This window comes from Phalacrocorax carbo, chromosome 1, assembly GCF_963921805.1.
Source record: "Phalacrocorax carbo chromosome 1, bPhaCar2.1, whole genome shotgun sequence".
NCBI lineage: Eukaryota > Metazoa > Chordata > Aves > Suliformes > Phalacrocoracidae > Phalacrocorax > Phalacrocorax carbo.
Window position 1 is genome coordinate 132,259,186 of NC_087513.1, and position 12,115 is coordinate 132,271,300.

Genomic DNA, 12,115 nt, shown 5'->3' on the forward strand with positions numbered 1-12,115 from the left:
ATTTTCAGCTTGTTAAATTTAAGTTTGTTGTGGGTTTATCTGGGTTTTGGTTTCATGGCATAAAATCACAGAATCAAAGAATGGTTGGGGTTGGAAGGGATCTCTGGAGATCGCCTTGTCCAACCCCCCTGCTTGAGCAGGCACACCCAGAGCAGGGGGCACAGGAACACATCCAGGCAGGTTTTGAATATTTCCAGGAGAGGAGATTCCACAGCCTCCCTGGGCAGCCTGTGCCACTGCTCTGGCACCCTCACAGGAAAGGAGTTTTTTTTCTCATGTTTAGGTGGAACTTCCTGTGTTCCAGCTTGTGCCCATCGCCCCTTGTCCTGTCATTGGGCACCACTGAAAAGAGTCTGGTCCCATTCTCTCGACATCCACCCTTCACATATTTATAAGTACTGATAAGATCCCCCCTCAGTCTTCTCTCCTCCAGGCTGAATAAATGCAGATGTCTTAGCCTTTCCCATATGGGAGATGCTCCAGCCCCATGTTCATCTTGGTAGCTCTCTGCTGGACTTGCTTGAGCAGTTCCACATCCTTCTTAAACTGGGGGGCCCAAAACTGGATACAGGACTCCAAATGTGATCTCACTAGGGCAGAGTAGAGGGGGAGGATAACCTCTCTCGATCTGCTGACCACACTCCTTTTAATGCAGCCCAGGATACTGTTGGCCTTGGCCACAAGGGCACATCGCTGGCTCAGGGTCAGCCAGCTGCCCACCAGCACTCCCAGGTCCTTCTCATAGGAGCCGCTTTCCAGCAGGTCAGCCCCCAGCCTGTACTGGTGCCTGGGGTTGCTCCTCCCCAGGGGCAGGACCTTGCACTTGCTTTTGTTGAATTTCATGAGGTTCCCCTCGGCCCAGCTCTCCAGCCTGTCCAGGTCTTGCTGAATGGCAGCACAGCCTTCTGGTGTATCAGCCACTCCTCCCAGCTTGGTGTCATCTGCAAACTTGCTGAGGGTACCCTCTGTCCCTTCATCCAGGTCGTTGATGAGTATGTTGAACAGGACTGGACCCAGCACAGACCCCTGGGGTACACCGCTAGTTAAGAGCAGTGATTCATGTATGATAAAGCAATTATCAAATGCTTTCCCTTAATTGTTCTTCAATAACAATTTCATCTTAAAAAAAAAGAAAAACTTCCCTAAATTAAAGTTTTTAGATATTCCTTTAGTAAGCATTCCTTTCTTAGTTAAATAGCAGTGCAGTTTAGAGTATGTGCTCTCATCATTTTCCAAACCATTTTATGAAGCAGAATTGTGAATAAAGATTTGATCATGAACGAGCATGTACTGAGTTGTTCAGCTGTCTTGAACTGCACTGTTTGCATCTGAACCAAAAGCTGTCTTCCCAGTCTTGCTTTCATCTTGACGGCATTCTGTCCTTTTATCTGTGAGAATGCCTGGTAGCTTCAGATTCTTCTTTACACCTCTTCCAGTACAATTTTCACTGCTTTCCAGCCAGATCTGAGTCAGCTCTTCATCCTCTTCCTTCTTGACTTTAAGCTTCTTCAGTGCAGCCAAGTCATGCTCTTTTCTTACTTTTCCCCTCTCCTGATCTGCAACAATCTGTCATATCATGTTTTTCTGTTACCTCCCTAGTCACTGCTTCAGGTAACGCTTCTCATCTCTCATTCCCACCTCAGCGAAGAAGCTGGGAAGTTTTCTAGAGTTTTGTTGTTGATCTCTCTTCCCCAGCAGTTCACAAACTCTGCATTGTGAGTAGGGTGGCAATCTCATCAGGTCAGTTGTTTCTGCTGTCACTTGCAAGTTAAGTTGCAACAGGACACTTTGGGTATTGCAATTCATAGTTTGTCTTACTTGTCAACACAAATTTGATGACTGTCATGTGCACAACTCTCAAAACTGCCTTTCTGTTTTTGCCAGCCTAGAATCCCTCTCTGTGTATTTTACTCCTTTTCAGAGAGAAATTTTAACACAGTGCATAAAATGACTAATATGGAGCTCTTCATACCCTTTAAGTAGCTGAAAATTTCAAGGTCTACAAAGTGCTGCACTCCTATTGCTTCTCATATTGACCAGTGTTTTCCTCATGGTCCCCAAGAGGTCCTCAGGGCCTTCAAGACTAAATCTCTCTTGTCTCTTAGCTTTTACTCAGAAGGTCACTGGATTATGGAGGAGGTTTCATGCCATTTATGCATACCTTACCAGAAAAGGAAACTGAACAACAGCAAGGGCTTTTAAGTACTCATATCTATGTAAACAAGTAATAATTATACTTACATCCTCAACTACACAGGCTGAGATTTTAAAGCTAGACAGCTTTCTTGATGGGGAGAAAAGCTGAGTGAGAGAGGGGATAGCAAGCATAGAGTAATTGGTGAAGATACATAAAGATGAAAATCAACAATGTTATTTTATTTTCTTGGGGGCAGTTAATGTTTTTTACTGCTCTTTCAGCTTACCTGTCTGAGGCTGATTATTGCTTATTGTAGTCCTCCTCTGTAAATTAGTTATTTTTCCTCAAAATAAACAAAAATTGGAATCATTTAAAGAGATAATGTGAACTTAAAAATCACACTCATTCTAGAATGACTGAAATGAATACTCCTTGTATGGGCAGAAGGCAAGGGATTTTTCCCCCCACTCTTCTTTCAATTTCAGTTTCAGTACTGAAAAGCACCTTTCCTTAAGTAATTTCATCACACATTCAGTCCACCAATGAAAGCTCTGTGAGTCTTCCCTGAAACTGTGTGAAGGGGTTAATATTGAAAAATGTTAGTAGACTTTTTTTTAAAGGGAAAAATTGAAGATCACATTTTTATGAATTCTCTATCATTTAAAAAAAAGCTAACAAAATCCCCACATACGAATCGAAGTATAGTTTAATTTGCCTCTGTTTCTTTACTGTCCTTTTCTGCTCCTATATTTTGTATTTCCATTACAATTTTTTATGATGTCTAACTTTTAACTGAACCTGCAAATGTTAAAGGAGAATAATTATTTTTTTTCAGAGTGTTGGGAAGAAATTACCTCCAGCCACAGCACCTCAGGAGCCAACAAAAATAGAAGTGGACAGCAGAACAAAAAGTAGGTTTCATAGTTTTTTATTTTTTGCACTTTCTGCTGTTAAGCCTCTTAAAAGCAAGGTGAGCACTTTTCTCTGGTTTTGGCTAAGAGAGTGTCCTGTGTATACGAAAAGCGAGGATGCAGATAGATATATTTAGGATAAACTTTGAGTAGGTGGTACATAGACTGTCTGCTTTGTTTTACAGAATCCTCTGAATTGTTTTTGCTCTGATAATCCTACCTTGAGTTTTCTTCTACCAAAAATCAAATTAAATTACATGCTCAGCATTCAGCCTTGAGGGTACTTTGGAATTAATCAGAGTTGAATAAGATCCAACTCCAGTCTGTAACCTATAGGTGGGTCATAGAAAAATATCTGTGGTTGTGAGTGCCCTTGCCTTTTTCCTCTTTTTTCTTTCTTTATGTAGCAGAAATAATCTATGTGGGTGGTATAGTTTGTATGGGAAATGAATGGTGTCCAAGAACTTCGGTTCTGTTTTTGTCATTTCAATGTTTATTAAACAAAAAGCAATAATTACGTCTTTTAGACAGGTCTTAGTGCTGTTCTAAGGAGGCATATGTAACTAGTATACCAAATAATTTATTTATATATTCCCCATCTTTTGATTTTTATTTATATAAAGTTAAAACTAAATGTTATGGATTCTGGTAGAAAAGAATAAGGAGGAGGAGAACATAGCCATACCTTAGAAAAGAAATTGAGTATAATGTGAAGTATTGAGTTTTTAAATCTTTCACAGTCCTTCCTCTTCCCTGATGTGTTTATCCTTCTGGAGATTTAGCAGATAACATTTTATTGTAAATGTTATTTGATTAATTATTTAATTTATGTTATCATGTACCTATAATATAAATTAAACAACTTATTCTAAAAGTAAATATAATTTTAATTATATAATTTAAATTTTGTATATTGCATAAATTTATTTATATTTTGTATAAGTTATTATGTAATATTAAAAATTGTCTATATAAAATAAATTATGTGATCATAAAATAATAAGTAAATAAAATACATAATAGATTAATATAAATCTTAAACAAGATAACATTTTGTCTCAGAGCTGGAACACATATAGACACAGGAAGGCAAGCACCTGGAGCAGCAGAACAGTGGCTGTCTGAGAGGTGTGTGGCTGCAACCTGGTTTACCACATGTTTTCAGCTCAGAGTTGCAAAAGCAGCTTAAAGCAGCTTTTATTGAGTTATTGTCCATTAGTTGCACCACACTATTTTACTTGCTGCATCTTCTCGTCTTGTTCCCTATGTGACACCAGGCTGTTAATGGGAAGTACTGCAAGAACTCAATTGCCCTGAGAAAGTGAGAACTTGAAATACTGAAAAATGTGTGAGCTGGTAATGTAGACTAGGGCTCCTGAACCAATGTGATTTGGAATTAACTCTCCCAGCCTGCAGCTCGAGCAGGTTAAGCTGACCTGAGTGCAGGTACCATCAGAAGGCATAGTCCCATGGCCCTTCCTACCTGCAGCACTAACCCTTGTGCAGTAAGCCAGACTGGGAGACAGGTGCCTCTTTCTACATCACCTCATGCTTCTGACAGCTGAAATTGCTCACTAAATCGCATCCCAGGGCAGTGGGGTTTCATACTTTTACCACTTATAGACGAATGTGGAAACCTTCGGAACAGCGGTTAGAGAACTGTACCTTCTGCAGTGAGACATTGAGCTCTGGCTGACACGAGATACTTCTCCATCAACACTTTTGGGCTCTGGTTGGTGGTTCTTTCAGCTTTTTGTTATTTCCCTTGGACATGCCTTTTTGGTCAGAAAATCTCTCTTCTTCTGTTGCCGTCAATTTTTACCATGACAGTGTGCAAACATCATTCAACACCCATTTTGCCAGAACTTCTGAGAAGGGTGAGCTACTTATTTGTACAGTGTCTTTACATGGTTTATGAATTTTACCTACACTTTATTATTTAGGATATTTTATCTTTCCTGAAATGGAATAATGGTTGCTGACTCTTCCCATATCTCGATTTGAGTATTTGCTTTTTTCCTTTATTAGTATTAGCTTTTCTGATGTGATAGCGCAGTGGCGTGCAGCAAGGCACTTGATGTACTTACCATTTGTTCTTAGTACATGCAAGATGGCCTAAGGTCTGCAATGGGATGAGTTGGTCAGAGTAAGAGGCAGAGCAGTATTTTCTGTAGGTGCATCTCCCAACAATATGCTATGTAAATCTCCCTAAAAAGTGGGCCTAAGGTTTTGGGGGATAAACAGATGACTCTTCAGGGCCAAAGAGGACTTTTTGCTCAGAGGGAGAGCACAGTGAAAGCACAAATCCTTACATAGCTTGAGTGGTCCCTTGGAAAACATCACTAACCTTTCAGGAATGAAAGAATGCATCTTTGAAGAGAAGAGGGAGAGATCTGTGTGGTTTAGGTTTGAGGGTGCCTAGATTTAGAGGGGAAGTATTCTGCTGTCAGATTTCCATCTCTCTTACGTATCTGGGATGGCACATGTATGCGTGTGTGTGTGTGTGTGTTTATAATTCTATCTCTGGTTCTATCTCTGGGGTGAGATTTTTTTTATATATATGAAGTAGCTTGCTTTTAGCTTAAGTGGTTTGCAGTGAAAAGGCTGTATTGCAGAAAATATGTATACATTTTTAAGTAGCTTTGTTGGATTCTAAAATTCAGCAAACCAAAAACATCCACAATGACAGAGAGCGCTATCACAGATTACTGAGATTGCAAAAACGGGGTATAAATAAGCAGACAACAAAACAGCAAAGGCAGTAAGTCACAGAATGCATTGACCGTGGCACTTGATTTGATTGCTCCACTCACTGACTATTTACAATTTGTGTTAACGTATTGTATAATAGGAATACCAAAATCCTAGCGAGCAACTAATCTTTTTGCAAGATGGCAGAAGGTATCAGGAGTAGCTGAATCCAGATTAATGGGGCCCTAATTAGTTCTGTTTCTATTTTTTGTTTGATGAGGTGATGTTTTGACAGTTTGCGTCTTGTGAAGTTCTGAGAAAATATGTATTAGTGCAATCCATTTATGAGCCCTGAATGTAGCAATTAATAGTAAAACCAAATTCTGCTGAATGTAGCGTTTGGATTTTTCTCATCTGGTTTGTGGTTTTGGTAACAACGATGTAATTTTTCACTAGATTTTTGTACATTTTATTCACTGTCACAAACAGTTTTTTGAGTGATAGTTGAAAGGAAGCTTAAGCTCAAGGAATACTGCTTTAATGCTGCTTATTTTCTTACTTAGTATTACTGTTTGTGTACATATTTATTCATCTATGATTTAGACTTCATGCAGGTAGAAATATTTAAGCCTCAAAAATCAACTCTACAAGTTTGTTGTTTGTTTCACTAAAAAAAATGAGATTTGTCATCTACAGTTGAGGAATGCTTAATATTGGTATTTTAGTTTGAAGCTTTAATTTGGCTTAAGTCTATTTACCAGGCTTGTAATAGGATGTATTATTCTGACCTTCAGTTTTTTGGTGGATCTTTTTTTGACTTGGAAAACCCCCAGATTCAGCAAGTTCCAGCTGGTCTGTACAATGCTGTGTCTGAAATTAGTATTTCCTTTTATCTTTTCTTCCTTCCTATCTAAACATAACTGTTGAAATTCAGTGCTTCTACATCCTCTTGTGTATTGTGTTCTGCTGAGTAAGGACAATTTTAGCACCAAAGCGACCTAACCTGTTAGATTCTTCTCTGCTTTTATTAATCTGATTTTAAAGGTTAATGTTATTTACAGTCCAGTTGGCTTTGCTCTTACTTACTTAAATCACGTTGGTCTATCATTCCCTCAGGAGAAGTTTGAAAGCTGACTTTGTCCAGTCACTTATATTGGTCCAAACGCATCCATGTTGTTGAGACCTAGCTCTGTTGCAGCATGATCCACAGGGCCCTTGTTAGGCAGAGGAATGTATTGATTCAGTGTATGTCAGCGTTAATTGCAATCAGGGAGTCCAGACTTCTACTGTACATAAGCCATCAATTTTTCCCATGGCTGTGTCTTCACCCTGTGTTCTTGTGCCAGCCTTCAAAGCACAGGGCAGCTGTGAGCTACCCCAGCTCCCTCTTGTGCCTCTCACAAGATTGCTTCCTGGCTCTTCATGAGCTGCATCAGCATTTGGCTGAGCTTAAGATCCAGTTTCTGACATTTTTCTCTGGTTTAATTCCTTGTTTCTCTGCTATCTGGATATTAAAAAAAAAAAGGTAAGAGCTTGGTGGGGAGGACAGACAGGTCAAGGGAGAACAGAGTTCTTGACATAAAAACTAGAAGGCAAAGATGTGTAGCCATTTGTTATGTGTGAAAGGCTAGGAGTTCTTTGGTTACTTTTGAACTTGGGAGTTTCTTTTGCTGCTTTTGACAGCCAATTACTTTGAGATCCACACTGACACATACTTTTAGAGGAAAAGCTTAAAAAAAAAAAAGAGAGCACTTACTTTCCTGATTATCAGCTGACTTTCTCAGATGCTGAAATGACAACCTTCTCTCCACTCTTGTCTATCATGGCTTCATCTTGAAGGATGTTTCAAATCTACAGTCTTCAGATAGCAAGGGGGAGCTGAGGGAGGATTGGCTGTTACTGGACTCAGGAGACACAAGTGCCCTGTAGGCGCTTACTGTTAAAAGCATTCTTTAACCTGGAGCACATGGGATTCATCCATGTCTTGGGCGAGAGCTGCACCACTGGCATCCTTTCAGGATTGTACCATTACAGTGGTATAGTGGCTGTTCTCTGTTGATCAGCTGTGTATTGTGCTTGGCTTCCCCTCTAATCTTGAGACTATACAGTGTATAGATTATATAGTGAATGGAGAAACAATTTATTTACTTGAGAGTGGATACACCGGAATGATCATCCTTGGACCCAAGTGGTGTTTGCCTAGCTTCTGTTCTGTATCCCAAAAAGAGGTGCTAAGCCTGTTTCTAGTAACCAGAGACTTTCCTGACTGTGCAGCACTCAGCTTCTTTAGTACAGTACTCTGTCTACATCATCTCTATACTAATTCTCTGAATCTTTTACTTAGCAAAGCTGTTTTTCAGGATGTGGATACTCTCAGAGTAGGAACACCCCCCACCCACGATTATTTAAGGGAGCACACACACTGAAGTGTAAAAATGTGCTGAATCTCATGTTTCTTTTACATGCCACTCTGCACCTACCTGACCTAAGTCAGTATGTGTCAACTTTCCACCAACTTTTACATAAAATGTTATTAAACTGTCGTGAAGACAAGACAGTGAGTAGATGAAACATCCTAGCTGAGTCCATGAAGAGAAATTCAAACCCTTTCTCCAGAACACAGTAAACTAGCATTTAGGCACCCCTTTCATCACCTGAAATCTGAGTTGTGACATGGTGGTTCTCACATGCCCAGTCGTTTGGCAATGTTACCAAATGTTTATTTGACAGTCTTCCCCGCTCTCAGAAACAGCGAAAGAGGCTTATTTCTCCCTTGCTTATATTTTTTTCAAAGATCATGTTCATTGTCTTCATCAGACTCTTGTTCTTCAGAGATATCAGAGGGAGCATGGTGGGTTGACCCCAGCCAGCAGCTAAGCTCCAGCCAGCCACTTGCTGCCCCGCAGGGAAGAGAATAGGAGAGTAAAAGCAAGAAAACTCATGGATAAAGACAGTTTAATAAGTGGATGAAAGAGGTAAAAAAGAGGCAATGCAAAGGCAATTGTTCACCACCTACCACAAGTAGACCAATGGCTACCTCCCAGACCACCCCCCACCCCAAGCCCACCATTTTTTATTGCTGAGCAGGAGGTTACATGGCACAGAATATCCATTTGCTCAGCTGGGTCAGCTGTCCTGGCTGTGCCCCCTCCCTGCTTCTTGCCCACCTCTGGCCTACTTACTGGGGGGCAGAGTGGGGAAAAAGAGAAAAGGTAAAGCCTCGGCGCTGTGCAGGTACTGCCCAGCAATAGCCAAAACACCGGTGTGGTACCAGTGCTGTTCTAGTCACAGATCCAAAACACAGCACCGTGTGGGCTGCTCTGAAGAAAAGTAACTCCATCCCAGACCCAGTACAGTGAGGGGCCAGAATACCAGCTGCTAATGATCATGGAAAAATTTAACTTTTTGTGTTTAGGAAAATAAATCCATGAAGCCTAAGAAGTTCTGGTTTACTTGAACCACCACCACCTAAACTCCATGCTGTTTCTGAGTGGCAGTGTGTGAACTGGAGAAGAGCTTTTATCTCCCCCATTAGTACGGTTTCACTTCTCAGGCTGATTGTGCTTACAGCCAGCAACCCTTCACATACACGTGTGTTGGCTGCTTATTTAAGCTTGACATTCCTGTCACTAAACTCAAGCAGCTGGGATGCAGCTTCTGAGTCAGAGCCCTAGGTTTCGGTATAGCCATGTGAGTTTGGTGTCTGGGCTCCAGTGGGTCCTGTGGAGATCTGTCAGTGCTGTCCAGAGAGTCCAGAGTATGATTCAGCTAATCAGTTGTAGGTGTCCACTCTGGGGGTGAAGAGCGGCTCTCAAGGCTTTGCTCACTTTAGTGACTTCATCTCCATGGACTGTAGTGCGAACGTAGGCACTGACATCATCAGTTTCTGACATCAGATGCTCAGATCTAAATCCAGATACCAGGCCCAACCCTGAGGGCTGAAATCAGTAGCCTGCATCTAGAGCTCTTTGAGATACCCCAGGGTATTTTGTCTTGCCTCCAGCTACCAGGCTAGAGAGACCCGGCTCTTTCATAGGTTGTGTATCGTATCTGCCAACCACGTGGGTGTCTTACATACCCACGAGTGTCTGAAATGACACTTAGTGTCTGGGCAGCTGAACTGATGCCCCGGTGGAGCTTCAAATGCCTGAAAGTGTGATAATGAAGGTTCTTTTGACAGTAATTATAAATAAATAGGTCCTATTGTTTCAAATTAATTCAGATTTCTGTGGCCTGCAAGTACCTGTTTCTCTGTATCCAATACGACAGTTAACTAGAAGTAGAGGTTATCAAAACTGAGACATTTAAATGAGGTGAACCCTTCTACAAAGTCACATGCCCTTCTGCAAAGGGTCCAGTGATTTCTGTGCATGTTTCTTTGGTCTTTTTAAAAATATATGATACACTAAGCAGGTTTATACATTGTTTAACAGCTGGAAAACATATTCCCTTCTTATTTGTAAGGCACATTGACATACCTGTCTGTTGCACAGCAACATATTCTAAGGAACTTCTCTTCATAACAACTGCTTTTTATGGTTTCTGAGTAGGAGTACTGGCTCTTGTATTTTCCAGATGAAAGTTGATATGATGTCTTTATTTATAGAAGGTAAAAGGGAAAGAGGAAACTTTAATATTCAAAACTCTTCTTACATGCTGAGTATACAGAAGGTTTAGTTATAGAGTCATAGACTCATTTAGGTTGGAAAAGACCTTTAAGATCATCAAATCCAACACAAGCCTTTACATTTATTAATGTATTATTTAATATTTTATCATCTTTATAGATGCAGAAATATCTTCCTTCTTGCACACCAGGGGCTAGATAAGCTATGTCAACCTACTGGGTCCTTTATGCTTCCAATTTATGTGATCTGGAAGAAGGCCATACCAGTGGAATTATTGAAGCAAGAGTCAGATACAGGCTTACTCTAAGGGAAATGGTTTGTGGCAGGTTGCCATCTGGAGCAATTTCATTTGAGATAATGGTTCTGGGGCTACAAAGCTGACCCCCTGGATGGCGTGTGCAGGAATGCTCATCAGTGTGCAGTTTTTTAAATATTTCATACTGTTTTCAAAGGCCTAAAATACAACAAGAAAGATGGCAAGAAAATGAAAGAGACACTTGTGGAACATTTTAGGAAAATTTTCGCCCTTTGATAAGCAGTTGTTATAAAGTGATAACTTATCTCATTGAATGTTCTTCCTTTCAGCCAAGGAGTATTGCAAAGTAATATTTCCATATGAAGCACAGAATGATGATGAACTCACAATCCGAGAAGGTGATGTCGTCACACTTATCAGTAAGGTAAAACCAATATTTTTTTCCTATAAGTAGGGATCCAGTTTTTAAACTAGGCATCGGTTCAATTGCTGTGAAATCCCTATTTGTGCCTTTGACAGTGTCTTTCCTAAAACAATGCTAGTTTGACAATGAATCATTACATAGACTTCAGAAAGCCCTACATCTCCCTTCCTCTTGTGCTTTTGAGCCTTACCTTGATAACATTAAGTGAAGAACAGCAGATATGTTCCCCTGAGTCCACAAATGCATACAGTTAATTTCAATTTCACTCTGCTGACAGATCTCCATATATCATAAATTGACCCCTGTAACAACATAAAAGCCTAGACAATAAACTGGAAGACTCAAGAAAGCAGCAGCTTGGAACATCTCTGTTAGATGTCTGAATTTTCTTTCTTGTAGGAATTATGAATTAGATTTTTGGGTTAGATGGAGATAATGTGCCTAAATTAGCTTAATGAACTAAACAGTCAAAATGTAGCCCCCCCCTTAACACAATGGTAAAGCAGAAAAAGATGGTAAACCAGAAATTAAATTAAATAATTTTAGGTCTGTGTTCTTTTCTTTAAAACTACTTGAAATATTTCAAGATTAGAAATTAAAAACCAGTGCCAGGATTTATACTAGATCTCCAAAAACTATACAGTAAGGTGGTGAGCAAACAGTTGGTTTTCTTTTAGAGGAGCAGTTCACCATGTTATAAAGAAACAGATTATACATTTAGGTGCACTTAATTTCCTGCTCTTGTTTAACGGCTTTACAGTTTGTTCAAATGTTTTTGACTGCTGGGCATAAGTATTAGGGGAAAATAAGCTACAAACTAGAAAAAGGTGTGGATTTTGCATGACAGAGATTAACTGTAATGATGTGCACAATAGCGCTGTTGTTGTTTGTGCTTAAATGAAAGTAAAAGAATGAATTCTGTAATTGATAAGTTTCATAAGAAATTGTTATTTAACCAATTTCGCACCTGGGCAGAAAAACCCAAAAACCTTGGGAAGTACATCTGGGGCAGTGTTTGCTATATACTAAGCCATTTGTAATCCTAGAGGATGTCTTCTTTGTCCTAAA

The 12,115-nt window shown here is 40.0% G+C and overlaps 1 protein-coding gene across 4 annotated transcripts in view; it reads left to right on the plus strand.

Annotated features, from left to right (window-relative positions):
• Positions 1-12,115, plus strand: part of SH3KBP1 (SH3 domain containing kinase binding protein 1) — a 231,831-nt gene that overhangs the window by 166,795 nt on the left and 52,921 nt on the right. For all 4 annotated transcript variants that reach the window (XM_064474542.1, XM_064474551.1, XM_064474558.1 and 1 more), the window contains 2 exons: positions 2,973-3,048; positions 10,953-11,047. In XM_064474542.1, coding sequence (XP_064330612.1) covers positions 2,973-3,048; positions 10,953-11,047 — 171 coding nt within the window. The remainder of the gene's footprint in view (positions 1-2,972; positions 3,049-10,952; positions 11,048-12,115) is intronic.